The 24,019-nt window shown below is 36.7% G+C and overlaps 2 protein-coding genes and 1 pseudogene across 2 annotated transcripts; 2 read left to right on the forward strand and 1 right to left on the reverse strand.

Annotated features, from left to right (window-relative positions):
• Positions 1-468: 468 nt before the first annotated feature.
• Positions 469-2,058, reverse strand: LOC132187464 (Nucleotide/sugar transporter family protein). The gene has a single exon (XM_059601782.2). The coding sequence runs from the start codon at positions 1,933-1,935 to the stop codon at positions 619-621; it is 1,317 nt and encodes a 438-aa protein (XP_059457765.2). The 5' UTR covers positions 1,936-2,058; the 3' UTR covers positions 469-618.
• A 1,023-nt stretch (positions 2,059-3,081) lies between these two features.
• On the forward strand, positions 3,082-10,830 carry AUG7 (nuclear matrix protein). Its single transcript, XM_088517763.1, is given in 9 exon segments — positions 3,082-3,370; positions 3,508-3,593; positions 3,907-3,968; positions 5,512-5,603; positions 5,782-5,907; positions 6,902-6,992; positions 8,281-8,388; positions 8,802-8,900; positions 10,381-10,830. Coding segments are annotated over 9 exon segments (993 nt in total). The 5' UTR covers positions 3,082-3,236; the 3' UTR covers positions 10,576-10,830.
• A 2,333-nt stretch (positions 10,831-13,163) lies between these two features.
• Positions 13,164-16,118, forward strand: LOC132186643 (aspartic proteinase CDR1 pseudogene; annotated as a pseudogene).
• The last annotated feature ends 7,901 nt before the right edge of the window (positions 16,119-24,019 follow it).

A 24,019-nucleotide genomic window follows, 5' to 3' on the forward strand; every position in this document is an offset into this window, starting at 1 on the left:
AACATAATCCTGCATAAAAGTAACAAAAGGATTTTTGCAGATCCTCCAGCCCTAACAATAACAACGTTTCAAAAAGTCAAAAGCAATGTCATACACAGTAGAAGAGTATGTCTGCTTACCAAGATGTCGAATTAAACCTGAAATATGTGGAGAGTCCTTGATGCTGCAAGTCGAAGCAGAACTTCAAGGCACTAAAATCTGATGTAGGATCCCAAATCATTAAGAAACATGAAGGCGTATCTTATATTATAGTATTGTCCATGAAAACATGAGGCCAAACTCTCACTCTATTTTGCAGTCAACTTAAAGGAACTAAAATGTGATATAGGTTATCAAATCATTATTAGCAAACAGTTAAGGAGCACGATGGCCTTTCTTATAATTGTGTTCATGAAAACATGATGCCTTATCTCTCCTCTCAATTAATCGTGTGCAGCTTATTGATTCCAAGATCACCTCAAGTAGCAAACACGTAATGATGGAAACATAGACAAAAAAAAAAGGTATTATTAAAATCTCATAGCTCTAGAACAAAGGAAACAAGAAAAGAAGCACCAATCTTGACAAGAAAAAAAGAATCGAAAACTGTAAGTAGACCATCTGAATTCCTTTCAAGTTTCAATCCTTCTTTTCAGCCACTTTTTTCTTTGAAGCTGATGTGGCCTGCGAATATAAGAATGTTCCGAATATCGCAATGGCAGATCCAAGTGCATTCAGAGGCCTAACCGGATTCCTGAACACCAAAACAGTAGAAACTATCACCACCACCCGCTTCATTGTGTTTCCAACTGAGAACGTCAAAGGGCTAATCTTATCGAGTGCTTGGTAAGACGATTGGTTATAGAGATGGTAAAACACCCCAGATAGCAACACCCATATATACAAGGTAGATGGTTTCCCCACAGCTTGAATAGCAGTGTGGTACCCTTGAATCCAGTGAGACCCTTCAACAAAGATCGCCACGGGAAAAAGATACAGCAATGAAAGTATACTGATACAACCATACAAATTCAACCCATTAACCTCTTTGAAGTTTTGCAAACTGCGTTTCGAAAAAATGTTCCTAAATACAAACCCAACATTGCTAATCAAGGCACCCCACAAGCCTTGGAAATTAAAAGACACTTCGGTAACGGCAGCCAATGAGCAACCAAGAATGATAGGGAGGATTGAGAGCCAGACCTGTAATGGGTAGGTATCGCCGAGGAATGACGAGAATACGACCGAGAAGGCAGGCTCCGAGGATTTGATGACATGGGTGAAAGAAACAGCCACCTTAGAGAATGAAACACAGGCTGAGATGTGGCCTATTGTGTGGAACAATGCAGGTCCAAGTAGTGCAATGATGAATGGCTTCGAAATCTTCGGGCATGGTTGGAGCTTCAAAGACCAGAGCATTAACATCCATACAGACCCGACAAACAGCTGAAAAGAGGCAAGGAGCCATGGGAATGGGAAGAGGTTAAGTACTTTCTTATTGTAGATGTTGAAGACAATGTTCTGGAAGTACCATAGACCAAACACAAGTGCAAGCGGGAGGGTCTTGGTATTGCTCTTGGGGTCAGATACAGTGCTTTCACCATCAGGATTGGCTTCTGATGTTGCTCTGGGGATTTGGGATCTGGGTTTTGAAGAAAACCCAGATGGGCATGCATTGATTCTGCTCAAATGGCCAATCTTGGAGCCTGAATCTCGGATCTGAGAAGGAAGGCCAAGTGGGTAGCCATGACTTTTGCTTAAGCTGGAGACTTTGGTTCCCAATTGTGTGACCAGAGAGACGCGTTTGCTGGGGAGTGCCGAGTGGTGTAGGCTTCTTTGGAGTTGAGTTCTGTTGAGAAGATTCGGATTGAGAAGTGAAGAGGCATTTATGGGGCATTGATGTTTGGATTTGGAGACAGTGACAGAGGATAAATCAGTGAGATTCAAAGTAAGCATTTTTTTTTAGACACAGAGAAAGAGAGACAGGGAGTGTGGGAGATTCTGCAAGCACAAGCAAGTATTTCTTCGAAGATTGAGGACGAGAGTTTTGAGTGGTTAAGAACTTAAGCAGGCTTTAAAAATGCCTTTTCGGTTAAGGTACCGTTTCCTTCTCACCTTGAATGAATTTTCTCCCTCCCTTTTCGGGTTTTTTTTATTTATTTATTTATTTTTTTTTGGCCCTTATTTCATATAATTTTTTTAAAATAAAGTATTGAATTTGTAGGACCTACATTTTCAGTGTCTTATATGTTTAGACTTCCCTCTTGTCTCAATATTTCAATGTACTCGATGCCTAAAACCAGATGTTACTAGTTTAAATCTCTTTATTTTTTTTTCTTATACAGATAGATAAAATAAAAGAAAAATAGTAAGAGTACTAAATCTTTTACTAACAGAGACTTACTAAATTGATGTATAATTCATTTATTGAAAAAAAAAACAAAACAATTAGGGAAAAATCCATTTCACCCCTTAAAGTTTAAGGTGTTTTTCAATTTGAACTCCAAAGTTTACAAATTGGCAATGAACCCCCCTAATGTTTCAAAAATTTTCAATTTACATCTTCCGTTACTAATTTTCGTCAAATTGGACGAAAATTTATGAAATTATATAATTACCCTCAGGCTTTTTTTAAAAAAATTTCGTCCAATTTAACGAAAATTAGTAACGGAAGGTTTAAATTGAAAATTTTTGAAACATTGGAAGGTACATTACCAATTTTTAAACTTTGGGGTTCAAATTGAAAAACTCCTAAAACTTCATGGAGGCAAAATGAATTTTCCCCAAACAATTAATTTTAAAAAATATAACGAATACTAATGAATGAGTTATACATCAGTTTAATAAGTCTATAAGGCTATGTTAGTAAAAGATTATCCCTATAATTTCTAAAAATTAAAAAAAAAAATTATCAAATGGTAAACCATAAGGATCAATTTACTTTTTTTTTTTTTTTTCTAAAAACTTTATAAATTGTCATTTTAATATGTGATGTTTTGTTTGCGCTTTGTGAGACATATTATACCATGTCAAGTTGGTACGAGTCGTACGACCTATAAATCAGTTGGATCGGAACGACCTGCGTAGCGGTTGGCTTGAACAAATTTGTTGAAGCGAATAGAATCCTGTAACTCTGCGTAAACAACATTCCTGACTCAAACGACGTGGTTCGAATTTCAATATTCCAGTCCACTGAGCTGTGAGCACACCCTAGATTCCACTTTACTCCTCCGGAAGGCATCGGGAGCGAAGAGGAAATGGCAACGAGGCAAATGGAAGAAATACAGAAGAAACTTGCGACGCTGAATCACCCGAGAGCCAATGCTCCTGCGCAGTCTCTCCTCTTCGCTGGCATGGAGCGCTACGCCCTTCTCGAGTGGCTCTTCTTCCGGTCCTCACAATTGCCCTTTTTCTTTTAGATCTATCTTTTCCCCATTGTTTTACTTCTTTCCTCCAAATCATCCAATTCGAAATGATCCCGATCCTTGGATTTTTTAAGAGAGTTCGATTTAAATTGGTATGTTGTAGACTATTGGGTGATAAATCACCATTCTCGCAACAAAGTCAGCAAGGGGATACCATTGTTCGCGACGAAGAGACTTCTCGCATCCAATGTATGCCTTCTCATTCATTATCGTTACGTTGATTTACATACTTTGGCAGACTGGTTTGAACCAAAATTTTTGTAATTGGTAATTTTTCCAAGCAGCCTTGCATCCAGATGCTGCCATCTTAGCTAAAGTTCTCTATATTCTGAAAGCAGCTGGTGTTTCTCTGACTGTTTACTACCTGGTCAAATTTCATATCATTCTACATAATTTGTGACATTTGTACTGACTTTGCGCCCCTTTAATCGTTTGGCTAGGACTATTTGAGCATATCTTATTTATTGCTACTATTACTAATGCAACTTCCTTTTTTTTGCAGATTTGGCGGAGATTGCAAAGTTTCTGGAACTTACAACTACTATAGATACAGAAGCCATCCAAGTTAGTTTGTTCAGTTCCTTCTATACTTATCAATGTATTGGTTAATATGGCTACGCTAATTCTGTAGGCTTATCTATTTACTCCATACGCATTTTATCTGTGCAAATGAGTCTTGTCTTATTTTTGTTAAGCTGTATATACTGAATGCATTTTTTTTTTTTTTTGGTATTATTACTATTTGTATCCAAAGGAATGGTTATTGTCGATTTTACTCTTGCAATTACAATATTCATCGCTATATCCGTTGCTTTTCTAAGTAGCTTTATAAGAGTATGTTGGCCTTTTAATTTAGCTACTCTTACTGCTATAATTCATGAATTGGCCCAATTATGATGGTTTGTCAGTCTTATATGGACATTGTCTTAACAAGAGATTGCAATAGGTAGAAATTATGGGAGATTTTTTTTTTAAAAAAATATATTTATTTTTATTTTATTTATTTATTTATTTCTGCTTCTGGTGATGTGCTCCTTGAAGAATTATGTTATTTGAAACATTTTGTTTCTACAAAACCTTTTAAGTGTTATTATTTATCCGATAAATAAGGAAGTTTGGATATTTGACCAGACTACTCTTAGGTTTTTCAAAAATTGAATGTGGCAATGTGGGTTTAAAATGGCTCAAGATTGTACAAGGCTAGCCCAATTATACCAAAGGAAGATAGATAACCAAATTTGACTTACATTTGAGGGAAACCAAATTGAAATCAATATTATGCTTGGTGTTCCCTAAATAGTTCACAAACTTCTGTATTTCTTTTTGAAAAATGCTAGGGGTAGTAAAAGATGTAACCTTTTATCGCCAAGCCTTCATAGAAAGAATAAGGGTGGAACATGTATATCTTGGCATAACTGTGGAGAATTAAGTTTGTAATAGAAGTTAGAATAGATTATATTAGAGAAAAAAGGATAGATAAATGATGGTTTGAAAGAGTTGTTGGACATGGCACATTTTGCATCTATCCAAGCCTTCATATTGTGCAAGTTGGACATTGAAAAGACCATGTCAGTCAGGATTTTTCTCATGTTTGTTGAGCAGATGTGGTTTTGGAGAAAGATGATGCAAATGGATAGCATCTTGTATCTCCTCGGTGCGCTTTTCTGTATTGGTGAATGGCACTCCTATGAGTTTCTTTAGTAGTTCCCCTGGCATGAGACAGGAAGACCCATTGTTTTACATTTTTTGTTTATTGTTTATTGTTGTTATGGAGGCGTTAAGTAAAATGATTTATGCGTAGTAAATGTGGGTCTTTATTTAGGATTCATGGTGGGGCGTAGGAGTGGTGGTACTGTTAAAATTTTTTAAATCTTTTTTTTTTTTTTTTTGCTTCTAGCTAAATGTTTCTCTTTTATACTTCATATGCATTTGGGTTGCGCCTTTGTGCTTTTCAACGAATTTATGATTACTCTTAAAAAAAGAAACCAAAATGTGTGGATCATATGTTAATGGAACATCATGCACTCGGCATTAGATTAGAATGCAGCAAGCCTCACGATCATGTGAATTTTCTCAACTTTTCTAATGCAATGTCCTACTGTTTCAGGGATGAGGAAGCTATGAAGATCGCACTGAAATGCTTTGTCTTATAGTTGATCTTGTAGAGGCAAGTATCTATGCTGATAGTCCAGAATGGAGGTAGTAGGATTCTAAGTTCTATATTTGGTTGACAACTTAGTTTTCATGTTTGATGAAGAGCAATCACATGTTTATTGATTTATTAATCCCACCCTTGAATAATAAATGCATACTATTTATTTTCTGATTTCTCAAGGTTTTTTGAAACTGAAATTTGGTTTTTGCATGTTTCCTGCAGCATTGATGAGCAGGTGAACAAGGATATACAACTTATAGATTCTATTGCAGAAAAACAAGCTCAAATATTCTCCGAGGAGTGCAAGTTGTTTCCTGCCGATGTTCAAATTCAATCAATATATCCACTGTAAGGATATTCTTTTCCCATTTGTGTTTCTATTTTTTCCCTAAAGTGTACTTATTGAAGTATATAACAACATCATAAGTGAACTTTAAGATTTTCTTTCCCTTTTTTAGATAAACCAGAAATCCTGAGATTCTCTCAGTTTTGGAACTGTCCTTTTGGTTACTTATATATACTGCTCATGTACACATAATCAGTACTATCTGTTGTAAAGAAATATAATCAAATGATTTTGGAACAAATCGGAGTGATTGTTATCTATCATCAGAACTTAGGGAAGTAATGAACTGTTTCAAGCTTTAGATGGCATGTCTCTCTTGGCATATATAAAAGATTTAATCATGAATTCTATTCGCAAATGTGTTAACGATGGTCACATTCATTTCTACAGATGTACCCTTTGAAACTTGGAACATTGTAGAAATGGAATGGGCAAACACGGAAATGTTGATAGTATACTAGGGTTCTCCTGGGTTCATTTAGGAAATAGGTATACAAGGGTTCTTCTGGTTCATTTAGGAAATAACAAGTTTAATTAAAAGAGTGTAGATTTTTGTTTGGTGGGGTGGGGAAGAGAGATTTTTTTGAGAATTACCACCACTACTATGTATTATTGTTGCTGCTGCTACTGCTCTAGCTACTCCAACTGCAACCAGTATTTCCTTTTCTTTTATTTTTTTAACAAGTATTTATTATAAGTACCAAAATCTTTGTTGTTCCTGTTGTTTTATACAATCAGTTATCTTTATTATGTTGACAACAAGAATCCTGCTCCACCATTTGATGCTTTTAGCTGCTCCACCAAATGAATGATACTAGTAAACAATGACAATTTCAGTTCTTTATTTATTTAATTGAAGTGAAATTTGTTTTACACTCCATAGATAACTTAATTTGCAGTCAATTCTTTGTTTTTTTGGAAAAAATGTGGTTTCTTATTTCATTCTGTTCCTTTTTGTCGTAACATTCTGTTCCTTTAATGGAAGATTGTTTGCAGGCCAGATGTTTCTGAGCTGGAATCAAAGCTTTCAGAACAATCAAAGATACTATTGAATCTTCAACTAAAGGTTGGCGATTTGGCATCAAAGGTTATCCCTGCTCCTTGCCCCTGACTTGTCTTTCACAATTAGTTTTTGAGTTTCTTGTAACGTGTTTCTACTACTCAGTGGCTTTATCAGCTTCACCCAGTTAAATATTTGATATCATTTCTGTGTTAACCGTGTAGGAGTGGTGGTTATACAACACTGTATCGAGTCTCTGTTTTTTAGGTCTTTGATTCAAGTCCTAGTGTAACCTTTTCTGGTTATTGGCCCACTTCTTGATGGCTTCTTTTAGTACTGAAGGTTCACTAACATTTCATGCATCTTCTTATATCACAGTTACACAAAATAATGGCTAGTCAATTTTTTGTTCCTCAATAAATTTTCATCACAATCAAGAACCTATTAAGTCAGCTCATTTGAAGGTGTCAGTAATAACTGAGTTTAGTTTGTCAACTTCTTCTCCTACCTATTACTGGCATGGGCATCCATTAGTTTTTAAGAGGTAAGGCTATATTGCAGATCTTACGTTTCTCAGATTCCTATTTTGGCAAAGAACATCTATGAAAATTTTCCATCATTTTCTTGTTTAGATGAAAGTAGATGTAATTTATTCCTTCCATATTTTCTTTTTGTCCTAGGCACAAAATTAGTCATAAAAAATGTAAAGTAGTAGAGAATTCCCCTTCAAAGTAGCATATAAACTTCTTGAGCTCACTGTGATGCAATTGAAGTAGTTGTTTCGAGGTTGCTGTCTCAGGATAACAGGAGCATCTCTGTCTCATTTTCGTATTTTTTTTGGCTTTTTGCCATATCAGAACTTGGTTTGTGTTTTGGGTATATTTTCCTTTCAGGCATTTCTCTTGTATGTTTTTCATGTACCAGAATTGTGCTCCTTTTTTTGTGCTTATAGTAACTTTTAAAAGAAAAAAACTTTATGGAGTACTATTATCTGTAGTTATGAAATTTATGCTCAAAGTCTCGAGATTATTTTGTAATGACAAAACAATTGTGTGTCCCTGGGCCTTTGCACAAGTCGGAGATGGATAAGGGTTTGGTTGCAGATCTTACTTGAAGGAAATAAAAAATAAATAAATAAACATGTCTTTTTTCCCCCTTTGTCCCTATAAAGAATTATTTTCACATTTGTTTTCAACTTCTTATCTTTCTGATTTGATCTAATCCACTGTTTCTGCGGGAAGTACTTCCCAATTTTTGAATTAACTTTTTTTTTTTTTTCCCTATGTACACCAGTAATTTGTCCGTTATAGTAATGCATTTTTTTATTTGCTTCCTTCTGTATGACTCTGATCATTATTTGCCTTTATGCATATAGCATGCTTACAACCCAAATGAGGAGTATGCAGAGGTGGAATCCCAATTGAGGGCACATTTGGAATCTTTTCTAGAAACTGCAAGATCATTCAATATGATTTACACCAAGGTCTGGCCGGCCTGCTCTTCCTTTGCTTTTAGAATATTGTTTGTTATCTCATTTTTCCTTTAACTTGTGCCAACTAATTGAAGAATCATGCTGCTATATAATTGCTGAATGTTTTTTATGCTTTCACCTGATGAATTGTAATGCTTTTTCATAAATTTCACGTTCACATATATGGTTTGATTGGCCTAAAAGGAGTTTTTACCATTTGTTGCATCCTCATCCTTAGTTGAAAAGTTCTAAGATAGAATCTGTTTAACTTTTTGCAACCGCTGTGAAATTTTTTGACATTCATTTTTTTATGCCCAGGAATCTTTCTGTAGAACTTTCTTGCGATGCTTGTAGCTCTACACTCACATACTGTTCTACAGTTTATGATCAATATCATTTTTTCAGTTCTTTTCTTTTCTTTGTAGGAAATTCGTCCTCGGACGCATATGATGGAGGTACCACAGCTCCATGGGTTTGGCCCAGCTACCAATCACTTATTGGAGGCATACAAGATGCTTTTGAAGGTATTTTTCTTTGTAGTTTATTGGCATGTTGTATCTTTGGTTTTATGCTTTTCCTTTTATATGGCTGTGATTGTGAACATCTCTCTATTAGGTTCTTTTTAGGCTCCGTTTACTTCGACGTAAAATTGTTTTCGTCGGAAAATACTTTTAGGGAAGTCATTTTCCTTGAAAATGTTTTCTGTCGAAAACATTTTACAGCGTTTACCGCGCACGGAAAATCAATTTTTTATTTTATATATATATATATATATATATATATATATATATTTTTTTTTTTCATTAAATCATATTAAACTCTAAATTACGAAAATGTTCTGACCAATTCTTAGAGGTGTTCGAACCGAGCCCCGCAAGACCCCACTGCGACTCACCCGGGACCCGCCCGAACACCACCTAGACCCTATCAGGACCCGTCGGGATCAGCCTAAGACCCTGGCAGGACCTGCCCAAGACCCAATGGGGACATTTTTGTAATTTAGTGTTTAATATGATTTTGTGTACACACCAAATACCAGAAAATGTTTTCTGCTGAAAATGTTTTCCGACGACCGGGACCCTCTTGATTTTCCATACATGCCAAATACAGGAAAATGTTTTTTAAGAAATCATTTTCAAGGAAAATATTTTCAGACGAGTCCCGGGCAGCTCCAAGGCAAGTCCCGGTCAAGTCTTGGCGGGGTCCCGGGTAGGTCCCGATCCCGGTCAGGTCCCAGCGGGGTAACGAGACTTGGCGGGTCCTGGTTGAGTCTTAGGCAAGTCCCAGTCAAGTCTCGTGAGGGTCATGGGCAGGTCCAGGCGGGTCCCGTTCAAGTCTGGTCGGGTCCCGTGTAGGTCCTAACTAGATTTCGAGCGGATCCTGGGTAAGTTCCGGTTAAGTCTTGGGTGGGTCCCGGGCAAGTCCCGGCTAGGTTTTGAGCGGGTCTTAGCAGGGTCTATCGATTTGAAAATGAGATGCTCAAAGTCGGAAAATGGTTTATGGTTTTCAAAATCGTAAGTCATTTTTCGAAAATTAAAGAAGAATTTTTGGTCAAAAGGAAAATATTTTTCGTTAACCACTATTTTACATCGCAATAAAATGTGAAAATTATTTTCTAAAAACTATTTTACGTCAAAGTAAACGAAGCCTTAGTTTTAATATTAAACTGACACATAAGCCGAGTTAAGATGATAGCATATAAGATGCTGTGTATTGAATGAATATTTATACTATTTCAAAATTTACAAGGGCATCTGATTGAGAAAAGGCGATAATTCTGTTTTTTCCTTTTTCCATTTTTCATGTAGTCATGGATACAAATGCAAATTTTTGTCACAAAATTACATCTTAGATCCAAACTCTGAGATGTAGGTCTAATTACAACACATTAGATAGATATGCAGTCTTGTGCTTTAATGTCATGGACTGTTTTAAAGAAGTGTTTGTCCTTCTGAAGAAACTGAATGACCACTAATTTGGATGACCTTTCTGCATTGATAGTAGTTCCTAGGGAACTTGAGGAATCTTCGAGATTCTCATGCAGCTCTTGCTGTTGGATCGTGTGAAACAGTTGCCGGCGAGCCTTCTTCCGTCACGAGAATAATCTCTGAGTGTGAGTCTGCATTGACATTCTTAAACCGTGACCTAGGAATTCTCTCAGCTTCCATTGCTCACGATCAGGGTGAGGTGAAATTATGATGAAATTGTTACACAAGTCGTGTTGACCAGGTAGAGTGGTAATGCACAATCCATTCTTCTTCTTTGGCGACGTACTTGAAAAAATGTACTATTTTCACTTTATATGAAGAATGATTTGAATGTTCAGAGTGTTGATGTTGGCTGCATTGTCGTAGTAACGACTTGGATCTACAGCATATTGAGTTTCATGTTGTTTAATAGGCTTCAGCAAGTTGATTATAAGCAAGTAAATATATAAACTGTATTTTTTTATTATACCAAGATTTCCCAAAAAACAAGCAAAAAGGATGCAAAACAAGCAAGGGTATATAAATCCGAGATTGATGCCAAAAACAAATACCTATAACTTAGAGAACTCTATATGTTGTTCCCTTCCCTAATTTTAAGGAAAAGTTACAAAAAGCTACAAAAAGTCTTTCACAACGGATACCCTATATTTTTCATAAACATTAAGTTGTACTGTAGCATTTCCAATGCTTATTACAAATTTACAATCACAAAAAGTTTTCTTCTTACCCTTTTCCATAAACGCAAGCCCCTAGTCTTTTTTTTTTTTTTTCCTACGCGGCTTCTTCTTCTTTGTTAAAGCACTATTCAGTAGTTTTCCTTTGATTTTTCCTAAGTTTAGGACATAAAATTACTTTTTGCTTTCCTATAAAAATATATTTCACAATAACTTCTCTTACTTTTTTTCTTTATACTATTAAAATATTATTTCTTTACAAAATAAATACAAGTTTCTTACCTACCTTCACCTTTTTCACAAAATTCTCAACACAATCTCTAATTAAAGACAAGAAGATGAAAGATAAATGTTTATATTAAAATAATATATAAGAAAGTGTTTTTGGTTTCGGAAACACTTAACAACCCTTGATAGTTGGTTAAATGTAGGGAATGTGCGTAGGTTTTTGTGATTTTTTTAAATTTTTTCCTAAACATAAGGAAGGGAATGACATATAAGGCATCTACTACTAGTGTTCTTAATCAACCCACGCACCCTCTCGTTAAACTCCATCTTTTCCTTCTTGATCTCCTCCATCACCCTCCACCTCTTGGCCATCACGAGAAATTTGAAATCTGCAGCAATAATCTATGGGTCCCCAACCGAGATCAACGCATTTTCAGAGAAGAACAAATGAGTAACGAGCAAAGGAAGAAGAAATACCTTGATTTGGTGTGTAGCTCAAGTTCTGCAACCAACACAAACCGATTGAAGGTGAGAAAGCAGGAAATCTGTGAGTGAGAGAGAGAGAGAGAATCAAAGGAAAGAGAGAGAGAGAGAGAGAGAGAGAGAGAAAAAGTATTGTTTAACAAATTAATGAATAAAATAAAGAAAAAGAAAAAGTAAAAAAATAATATTTTATTGATATAAAAAAATATTAAGAGAAGCTGCTGTAGAGCGTATTGAAATTGTTAAGCAAAAAGTAGTTTAATTCTCAAAATTTGGAGAAAATCAATAAATTTAATTGTTAGTCAATATGTGCATATTTTAATTAAAATATTTTAGGTTTTTTGTTGTTTTATATTAATATTTTTTATGTTGTAAATAAAAGTTGATCTTTGTAGGGCTACTATGATTGAATGAAAATACCAAAATATTTGTTTATCTTCTGTACGAGCTACAAGGCTTAAGGGTTAAATCCTTTACAGGGACATATAGTTTAAAGCAAAATCAAATGGACATTTCTATTTTAAAAAGTATCGTAAATGGTACTTATAAACATTTGATAAATACAGTCGGTTCTTTTGTCCAATAATTTAACGGCGTGTCACATCAAATCAATTAACAACTATCATTTGTCTCATATGACATATTAATATTATTTATAAATTTAAGAAAAGAAAAAAAATATTAAGAGTGGTCAAACTACCCTTAATTATGGCCAGCTAGGGGTGGCTGCACCACCTCATACATGGCCATTGGAGGTGAATTCGGCTACCCCTATGGCCGGCCTATGGGGGCGGAGACGGATTACATTCTGACAGCCCCCAATTTTGAAATTTTTTTATATTAAATAAGCTTTAAAATGTGAATTTGGGCCAAAAGTTTTTAGTTCGGCCCAGAGTTCCTTAAAAAAGCAGTTCAAAGTTTGGTCTTGGACAATAAAAAAGAGTCCAAAATTTTGAAGTTTAATACACTTTACATTCGGAATCGGGGATTAAATTGAAAATTGAATTTTATTAACAAATAATTATTTTTTATTTTTTATTTTGTTTATACTTTCTTAACATGAAAACTAATTTTCCTTTTTTTTATGTATTAATTTAGTCGTAAATATTTATATATTTCTTATCAATTATTCTGCTCTCTAGTTAAATATATTTTTAATTCATGTTTTTCTCCCTGTCAATCAAAATTTCTGTTCTGTCCCTGTATAGGTTGGTGGCGGAGATTAATTTTATTATGATGTTGGCCGGCCCCTTGAATGATTTCAAAAGTTTCCCTAGTTAATCTCCTTTAACTTTTGCATATGTATGTTTCCTTATATACGTGCACCGATATTTTCACTATATATATATATATATATATATATATATATATATATCCCCTCGTTATATACACTCACACCGTTTCTCCAAAAACGGCCATGGCATCTCATCACTCTCTTTTCTCTTCTGCTGCGATCGTAACTACCTTCTTCATTTGTCTTCTTTACAACTTATCTATCACTGTAGAGGCTGTTAATGGCAGCTTCAGCGTGGATCTCATCCACCGCGATTCCCCATTCTCTCCCTTCTACGACCCTTCAGAGACTCCTTCGCAGCGCGTAGCAAACGCTTTGCAGCGTTCCATTACCCGCGTCAATCATTTCAAGCCAACTTCTTCATCATCACTCTCTCCCAATGAATTACCTCGACCAGAAATAGTTGCAGTCGGAGGCGAATACCTCATGAAGTACTCCGTCGGCACTCCGCCGGTCCCCGTCCTCGGCGTCGCCGACACCGGCAGTGATCTCATTTGGTTGCAGTGCGAGCCTTGCACCGACTGTTACAACCAAACAGACCCGCTTTTTGACCCTGCCGAGTCGAAAACATACAGAAACGTTTCTTGCAGTGCAAGCGAATGCCAGTCCTTGGAAGGAACCTCATGCAGCTCATTATTGTCATCATCATCTTCTTGCGAATATTCAGTGTCTTATGGCGATAGTTCATACTCACATGGAGATCTTGCTTTTGACTCTCTCACGCCGGAATCGAATGCAAGCGTCCCCGTGTCTCTTAGTAATATCGTCGTAGGCTGTGGACACAACATTGCCGGAACCTTCACTAAGAAAGGCTCCGGCATCGTTGGCTTAGGACGGGGTGCAGCTTCCCTCGTTACCCAAGTAACCCAACTGGGTTCTTCCATTGGTAAGCTTAATAGTGTTAAAATGTTGATTAAATTATTACATTTATTTATTTTTTTATCGAATTAAGTTTATGGGAAAAATAGTATAATATTTATTTACTGTAAAATAAGAGTTAATATTATAAATTTGGGAAAACTTTACTTTGGCCCCCTGAACTTCCACCCGATTTTACAAACCCCCTTAAACTTTAAAATCTCCCACTTTGGACTCCTGAACTTTGAATTGCTCTCAATTAGAACCCTTCCGTCAATTTTAGTCGTTAAAATTACAAAAAAAGACCAAAATATCCATGATTTTTGTTTTTTTGTTTTTAAATAAAAAAACGTTTTGGAAGTTAGAATTTTATATAAAAGTCAGAAGTATAAATGTCATATAATGTTTAAAATCTGACGGAGGGGTCAACATTTAAAGAAATTCAAAGTTCAGTGGTCCAAAGTGAGATTTGAAAGTTCAGGAGGGGTTTGTAAAATCGGGTAGAAGTTTAAGGGGCCAAAGTGAAGTTTCCCCTATAAATTTTATCCTTCAAGGCAGCTTAATAGATATTTCGAGGGCTAAGGTGACAAACATAAGTAGGGCCTTTTTATTTATTTAAATATTTAATTAAATAATTTTAATTTTAAATCATTCTTTTTTACTTTTGCCCTTAATTTTTTTTAATTTTTTTTCCAAATGACTTGCAAAATTCATTTTTGTTAGGAGACATTTAATTTTAATAGATGTCATTTTTTTTTTTTTTTTTTTGAGATGTCCGCACAAAATGGGGGAGGGAGGATTCGAACTAGTGACCTCTGCTTCATTAAGCGTGGTCCCTAGCCGATTGAACTACCTCTTGAGGACAATAGATGTCATATTTTGTGTTGAGCTTAATTTACAAAAATGAAATTTACTTTATTCTAAAAATTATTTAATGAACGAACTTAGCCAATATAATGGTTTTAAGTGAAGATGAAACTATAAGTTTAGTAACTGCTTTAAGAGTGCAATTAATGTAACTTTCCAATTTTCTCTTTCCTTTCTTTTAAAGTCTTAATATCTTGAAATTTAATTCTTTGTATTTATGTTTACGGGGCCTTAATTAAAGAGTAGTTACTAACTTTTTTGTCATAAATAATTTTTTACCATAATTGAGGCCTTAATTAAAGACAATTGACTAACTTTTTATCATAATTAAGGCTCTAATTTTTTTTTTTTAAAGGAAACATAATTATGCTATAGTTATTTGGGGCATGAGGCAATTGCCTAATTTGTCTAAGGATTGAGCCGACACTACCTTCCACTCTAATGTTAAGACAATATTACTAAATGGATACTCTCAATTTCAAATAAAATGTAGATGATTATATTCTTGACCCTTTCATTTCAATTAAATATTTCACGTGTTGAGCTCAACCTATTAAAAGAAAGTTTGAGCTTACATGTAAGGAAAAATGTTAAAATTTTGATTAAATGATTAAATTTATTGATTAAATGATTAAATTTACTCTTATCAGCTTAAGCTTATGAGAAAAGTGGGATCGTGAATTTAATGGTTTAATTTATATATATATGCTGTAAATAACAGGAGGCAAGTTTTCTTACTGCTTGGTGCCGACAACTTCCCAAGCCAAAAACTCAAGCAAATTGAGTTTTGGTAGTGATGCGGTGGTTTCTGGGTCTGGAGCCGTTTCTACTGGCTTGGCCCCAAAAAGGCCGGATATGCATTTCTACTTTCTAACACTGGAGGCAATAAGCGTCGGCAATAAAACATTGGAGTTTGACGATTCTTCCCCCTTCGGAGACTCAGAGGGAAACATTATAATTGATTCGGGCACCACATTAACGCTATTTCCAGAAGATTTCTACTCCAGGTTTGAAGCGGCGATGGCAGAAGAGATTGATCTGGAGCGCGTTGACGATCCCGATGAAAGGCTAAGTCTTTGCTACAAGTCGGCGTCGGATGATATAGGGGTTCCGAATATCACAACGCATTTCAGGGGCGCAGACGTGAAGCTGAATCCGATGAACGCCTTCCTGAGAGTAAGTGAGGAACTTGTGTGCTTTGCTTTCGTTGCTAGTGAAAGAATCTACATCTTTGGTAATGTGGCGCAGTTGAACTACTTGGTGGGTTATGACACCGAGGCCAATACTGTGTCGTTTAAGCCAACCGATTGCACAAACCTCTTGTTAGAATATAATCAGAATATATTATGATTATATTATGATAATCACCATAATTGCTGATAATCACCATAATTGCTGACAATCACCATAATTGCTGATTTGATATAATTTCCCTATATATACATTGATATTATTTTGTAATATTGTACATTAATTCCTTGATTGTAATTCCTGTTCTGTCTGGCCTTATTCAACTATAAATAGGCCCCATTGTATACAGTTCTAGACAAATAGAAATACAATATTCAGTTTATCCCTATATTCTCTAGTATTCTATAGTTTATTTTAACATGGTATCAGAGCCAAGTTTTGGCCTTGTCTAGAGAATATAGGAAGTCAGTCCGTTCAAAGGCTTTTTCGATCTTGTTTTGGTATAATTATTATACCAACAGGCTTAAAAAGGTCCGATCTGTCCTGTGAAGTTATCAGATCAACATTCTGAATTCCAACGCGCTCTCACGCGCCGCCTGAAGTCTCTGTGTCACTATTCACGAGCCTCACGCGCCGCCCCAGTCAGCCGTTTTCAGAAAATTCCGCCAGAATCCAGATCGGAGGCTGCCGATCTACTGACCTGTTGAAAGAACGCGCCACCCGGAGACCCCACGCGCCGCCAAACCTTCTGTGGAATTTTGAACCACTGCCACACACTGTTTCCGGCCACCACGTGCCGCCCCTGTCAGCCGTTTTCAAAAACGAATCACAGATTCGTCATCAGAGGCTGCCGATATGTCGAACCAGCTGAAGCACGCGCCACCACGCGCCGCCACCTTGTCAGTTGTCTTGTTGAGCTCATTTTTTTTACAATACAACCTGCCACACTAGATTATTCCTACTTTTTGAGCTCACACACCTACAATACACCTAGCCACACTAGATCTCAGCCCTCTTGAACCAAGCTTATACTCCTTACTATACACTCAGCCACACCAGATCCTAACCCTTAAAAACAAGCTCATATCCTCTATCATACACTCGACCACACTAGATTGATTCTCGCACCAAGCTCACAGAACCTACACTACACCCAACCACACCGGATTATATCCCAAAAAAAAAAAAAAATGGCTGAACCTCCTACCACTCTCCCAAACACCAAAGATATTACCCAACCTATCCCTACTATTCTCGATGACTCTAATTACCCGGCTTGGTCTCAAAATATGAGTAGGTGGCTCAAAGGACATTGTCTTTGAGAGTATGTTTCTGGTGAAGAACCTAGGCCTCTTGCTGGAAAAGAGGAACCTGCTGCGGCTTTCTCAACCTACCTCCGCACATGGAAAAGTATCCATTACAGGATTATTTCTTGGTTCTCCAACACTTGTGTTGTCTCCATCAGCATGACATTTGGCAATCTTGACAATGCCAAAGATGTCTGGGATATGTTAGCTTAGCGCTACAGCACTACTGATCTTGCTCAGCGGTTTCAGATTGTTACCAAACTCCATCACATGCGCCAGGAACCAGGTCAGAGTATTACTGATTTTTATTCACAAATGACTTGTCTTTGGAATCAATTAGCACTATGTGAGCCAAAGTGGAGGGATAAGGTTGATGCCTTTGAGTACATCGCTTTTCGCGATAGCATGCGCCTAGCCGAGTTTCTTGCGGCAATTCGAGATGAGTTTGAGCATACTCGAGCTTCTCTTCTTCACCGCTCACCACTGCCATCTTTGGAGAGTGCTCTTAGTGAACTTGTTTCAGAAGAGACTCGATTCTCTACTATGAAGTTACACACCTCTGAGATGGTCATGGCCACTGCATCCCGCAATGCGCGTGCTCCTAATTCTATTCCTGCCGGGTCTTCCTCATCCAATCGGAACATCCAGTGCCACTATTGTCAGAAGTTTGGCCACAGATATAGTGAATGCAGAAAAAGACTTTCTCGTGGGAATCATCGAGCTCCTAGTCATAAGGCTGCTGCGGTCACTCATACTGATACATCAGATATGTTTTACACCGATATTGCACCCCCACCCCAGTACTCTTTCTCCTGCAGAAATCGAAGCTCTCATTCATCAGGTTTTATCTAAGTCCAATCTTAATACTGCCATGTCCACCACACCAGGTAATTCCTCTTGGTATATTGATTCTGCTTGTTGTAATCACATGACACCGAATTCTTCCATATTTTCTGCAAAATCTGTGTTACCTAGGCCTACCACCATTTACACTGCTAATGGTTCCCATCTTGCTGTTAGTCACGTCGGGTCTGTTTCAACTCATCAACTATCTATGTCTGATACATACTTAGTGCCTAATATCTCGTTAAATCTTTTATCTGTTGGTCAACTTTGTGAACTTGGCTTAGAACTACACTTTTCTAACCGAGGTTGTGATGTGCAGGATCCACAGACGGGACAGCTAATTGGGACCGCCCGTAAGATTGGACGTCTGTTTGAGCTTTCATCACTCCATCTTCCTCCTGCTGTGTCAGCTGCCACTCCATCTCGGTCTCCCTTTACCACCCTCAGTTTATGGCACTCTCGTTTAGGACATGCATCTATTTCTCGTATTCATTCTTTAGCTACAAGTGGTCAATTAGGGTCTGTTGAGTCTGAGTCATTTGATTGTATTGCATGTCAACTTGAAAAACAAAGTGCTTTACCTTTTAATAATAGTCCATCTGTTTCTTCTGCTCCTTTTGATTTGGTGCATTCTGATGTATGGGGCCCTGCGCCTATTCCCACCATGGGTGGATCCCGCTATTTTGTCATTTTTGTGGATGATTTTTCTCGATACACATGGCTTTATCTTTTACAAAATCGGTCTGAACTTCCGAAAATTTACTCTGAATTTCAACGGATGATTCAAACCCAATTTTCTCGCAACATAAAATTTTTTCGTTCTGATAATGCTATGGAATATCGTGAATCTACCTTTCTTACTACCCTCAAACAAAATGGCACTCTTCCCCATCGCTCATGCCCAAATACTTCTCAGCAAAATGGTCGTGCTGAACGTAAACACAGGCACATCTTAGACACTGTTAGGGCTTTGCTCCTATCTGCTTCTATCCCTGAACACTTTTCGGGAGAAGCCACTCTTACCGCTGTTTATACCATTAATAGGGTCCCGTCTCCCACTACCTTAAATAGGTCCCCCTATGAACTTTTGTATGGATCTCTTCCTGATTACCAATCTCTCCGCCTCTTTGGTTGTGTCTGTTTCGTGCTACTTCCATCCCATGAACGAACAAAATTAGAACCTCGTTCTTGTCTATGTTGTTTTTTTGGGTATGGCATTGAACACAAAGGATATCGTTGTTATGATCCTATTTCCAAACGGCTCCACATCTCGCGGCACGTCACTTTTTGGGAACATAAGCTATTTAGTGATATGGAGTCTTTTCCTACTCGTCCCTCTAGTTCTTTTCCTATCTTCACTAATGTCTCGCTTGATTTGCTCCCCGACACTACTGATCTTGATGCAGGGATGACAAGCTCTCCAGACGACATTTCGACGGACGACCCCAATGACTCTGCCCTGCCTATTGATCCATCTACTCTTGAGCCCGCTCCCTCTGTCCCTCGTCGTTCTACTCGGGTAACATCTCTTCCTTCCCATCTTCATGATTATCACTGTTATTCTGCTCTTGCTACTCTCCATGAACCTCACTCCTTCCATGAGGCTCATGCTAACCCTCTTTGGCAGAATGCTATGTCTGAAGAACTTAATGCCCTTTCCAAAACCCATACTTGGGACTTAGTTGATTTACCTCCAGGCAAAACTGCGGTAGGATGCAAGTGGGTTTACAAGATTAAGACAAAATCTGATGGGTCTATTGAGCGATACAAGGCACGTCTTGTGGCAAAGGGGTTCAATCAGGAATATGGTATTGATTATGAGGAGACTTTTGCACCAGTGGCTCGCCTTACTTCTGTTCGATCACTCTTTGCTGTGGCTTCTGTGCGTCATTGGGATCTTTTTCAAATGGATGTGAAAAACGCATTTCTCAATGGTGATCTTAGTGAAGAAGTTTATATGTAGCCTCCTCCTGGGTACGATCATCCGCCACACAAGGTTTGCCGACTTCGCCGGGCATTGTACGGTCTGAAACAAGCTCCACAGGCTTGGTTTGCCAAATTCAGTTCCACTATTGCGCATATTGGGTTTGTTTCTAGCCCCTATGACTCTGCTCTTTTTATCCGGCGATCTGATGTTGGTCTCATTCTCCTCTTACTGTATGTTGATGATATGATTATTACTGGAGATGATACTGTTGGTATTTGTAACCTTCAACAGTTTTTGAGCCAACAATTTGAGATGAAGGATTTGGGTTTTCTCAGCTACTTTCTTGGATTGGAAGTGTCTTTTGATCCAAAAGGTTACTATCTCTCTCAAGCCGAGTATGCTTCAGATCTCCTCTCACGAGCTGGCCTTACTGATTGCAAAATTGTTGATAGCCCTCTAGAGACAAATGTCAAACTTCGTGCCACTGATGGTGAGCTACTTTCTGATGCCACTCTCTATCGACAGTTAGTTGGCAGTCTCATCTATCTTACTGTGACACGACCGGATCTTGCCTATGTAGTCCACCTTGTTAGTCAGTTTATGACAGTGCCACGCTCGGTTCATTATGCGGCTGTTCTTCGCATCCTTCGCTACGTGAAGGGCACCCTGTTTCATGGTTTGCATTTCTCTTCTCACTCATCATTAGACTTACATGTATATTCAGATGCTGATTGGGCAGGTGATCCCACTGATCGTCGTTCCACCACGGGTTATTGTTTCTTACTTGGTGATTCTCTCATCTCTTGGCGTAGCAAGAAACAATCAGTTGTTGCACGCTCTAGCATCGAAGCTAAGTATCGTGCTCTTGCCGACACCACTTCTGAGCTCCTCTGGTTTCGTTGGCTCCTACATGATATGAGTGTTTCTCAGACCTCTAATTCTCCTATCTTTTGTGACAATCGAAGTGCGATTCAAATTGCGTATAATGATGTATTTCATGAACGTACTAAACACATTGAGATCGACTGTCATTTTGTGCGCCATCATCTTTTGCAGGGGACTCTCTGTCTCTGTCCCATTGCTTCCGCTGATCAGTTGGCCGATGTGTTCACCAAAACACATCCACCTGGACGGTTCCGTGATCTTGTTTCCAAACTCAAGTTGGCATCTACATTACCACCTTGAGTTTGAGGGGGGATGTTAGAATATAATCAGAATATATTATGATTATATTCTGATAATCACCATAATTGCTGACAATCACCATAATTGCTGATTTGATATATTTTCCCTGTATATACATTGATATTATTTTGTAATATTGTACATTAATTCCTTGATTGTAATTCCTATTTTGTCTGGCATTATTCAACTATAAATAGGCCCCATTGTATACAGTTCTAGACACACAGAAATACAATATTCAGTTTATCGCTATATTCTCTAGTATTCTATAGTTTATTTTAACACCTCTAACTGTTTAATTTGTATATATGTTTTACGAGTTTGCTATATACATGTTTTTAATAAATAATTAGTCTCATCATCATGTGTGTGGAGGGGACGCTTTGTACGGGTCCGAAATTTGTAAGACAGGTGGTTCTGTATTTGTACTTTAAAATTATTAATGATTACATTTAATTAAATACATGACTATATATATATTATATTGTTGCTAATTTACTTTATCATCACTAAATATAAGGAAAATTGTTCTCTTACTAGTAAACATAATTAATAACCGAAAATTGATAGATATTAATTTTTACTTCGTTGGGTAGAGCTTTTCGTAATTATATATGAAAAATAGATGGTTAATGTGAGATATAGATGTGCAAATTAAACTTCATTAATGGTCCACCGTCCAAAAATGTTTTGACGCTCATCATTTATAATAATAAAAATTATTAACAAATATAAAAACATATATAAAAAGAAAAAAAAAATGGAGATGGTCAAGGTCCGGCCATCCCTTCTGGCCAGATTATGGATGATTTGACCACCTACTCTGAGCATATATATATATATATATATATATATATTTTGTAGTGTTTGAGCCATCATAACTAATATTGGTTCATTGGAATATATAACTCGGCCACCCCTTTTTAAGTTTTATTTTTAATCATTTCTTAAAATATATTTCCATTAATGAAATATATATCTGAAAAATGTAAGAAAATCCATTAAGAATCGAAAACAACGTCAATTTCGGCGAAAAAACAAAAAAGAATCGTAAAATTTGGGTAGGCGACGGACCACGGGCGGTTGCCTCTAACTTTTGCATCACTATATATTTGCTTAATTACATGCATGGATAATGGATATATTTCCTTCGCTTTCACACCACGTACAGTTTCTCCAAAAATCTGCCATATATGGCATCTCATCATCATCACTCTCTTCTCTCTTCTGCTGCGATTGTAACATCCTTCTCCATTTTTCTTCTTTCCAGCTTCTCTCTCTCACAGTCACCGATCGAGGCTCTCAATGGGGGCTTCAGTGTGGATCTCATTCACCGCGATTCCCCACACTCTCCCTTCTACAACCCTTGAGAAACTCCTTCGCAGCGCATGCACATATAGCAAACGCTTTGCGCCGTTCCATTAGCCGTACGTGCTAATCATTTTAAGCCAACTTCTTCTTCACCCTCTCGTCACTGGCAGTGATCTAATTTGGGTGCAGTGCAAGCCTTGTAGCGACTGTTACAACCAAACAGACCCGCTTTTTGATCCTGCTCAGTCAAGTTTGAATCGGCAGCGGTAGAAGAGATTGATTTAGCCTTTAGAGTCCGCTTGTGATTGCGATTTTAATAAGGGATTTTAAAAATTGCATTTTTGAAATCGCTATTTTATAAAATCACAAAGGTGATTGATAAAACATGTTAAAAAATGATTTTTTTATTAAATATTTGTTATGCAAAATCATCATTTTGGTTTAAATTCACGTGTTTTCAAATAAGCACCATTTAGCTTGCATATAGAAATTGAAAATTTTCTTTCCTATTTGAGCAATAAGGGTAGGCCGAAGAGACTAATTATAGCTATGAGGCTATCCAAACAATGCGTGACCATAATAGCACATTTACCCGTTGTGTGCTGTTTGTGGGGTTTAAACGGTGGGAACCACATATGCTCTTTGAAATTTGATTGAGCCATAGTCTAACCCAGGCCCACCAAGGTATCAATGAGAATCCGCTAATATTAATCAGGCATATGTGGGGATTCTCTATTGTAGAGATTCGAACCCATGCACTAGTATATGCCCTGACTACTTAAAATTTTTCTTAGACTAATATCATTAGATTTGATCACCATTAAAATCTGATTACAATCAAATCTCTGAAATTAATACAATCAAAGCTCTCCCATACGTGAGCACCATTAAAATCTTATTACAATCAAAATTTGATTACTGTTAAAGTGTTTCAAAGCATTACCAAATAAACGTATAGATCCAACCCAAGTAAATTGGGTTAATCTTACAATTTAAGGTGGCATGTTAGGATTTAGTAGTCATTGGATCAACTATATATATATATATATATATATATATATATATATATATATATATATTAAACTGTCAGGTTGATATATTTTGAGGCATAAGAAGAAAAGATTAATTAAGAGATGCCTTTTCCTTATTTTTTAGATATTAATTAAATAAAATTTTATATTAATTTTTTAGTTTATCTCTCTCTTTTTAATTTTTTTATTATTATTAACGACATGTGTCACAATAGCTAATATTTTTTTGAGGAAAATGTCATGAATTCTCATATGATGAATTCTCATATGATCATGTTACTTCTTAGTTCTTAATGAATTCTGTTAACTTTTCTAAAGTTTATGGTTTTTTTTTTTTTTTTTTTTTTTTTTTTTTTTCTTTCTATAAGTTAATGGTAAACTCCACAAATTAATGGTTGATCTATTGAATTTGTAGGAGAAAATGAGAAAAATATAAACAAATTATTGACACTA

This window comes from Corylus avellana, chromosome 6 (assembly GCF_965113065.1).
Source record: "Corylus avellana chromosome 6, dhCorAvel1.hap1.2, whole genome shotgun sequence".
NCBI classification, from domain to species: domain Eukaryota; kingdom Viridiplantae; phylum Streptophyta; class Magnoliopsida; order Fagales; family Betulaceae; genus Corylus; species Corylus avellana.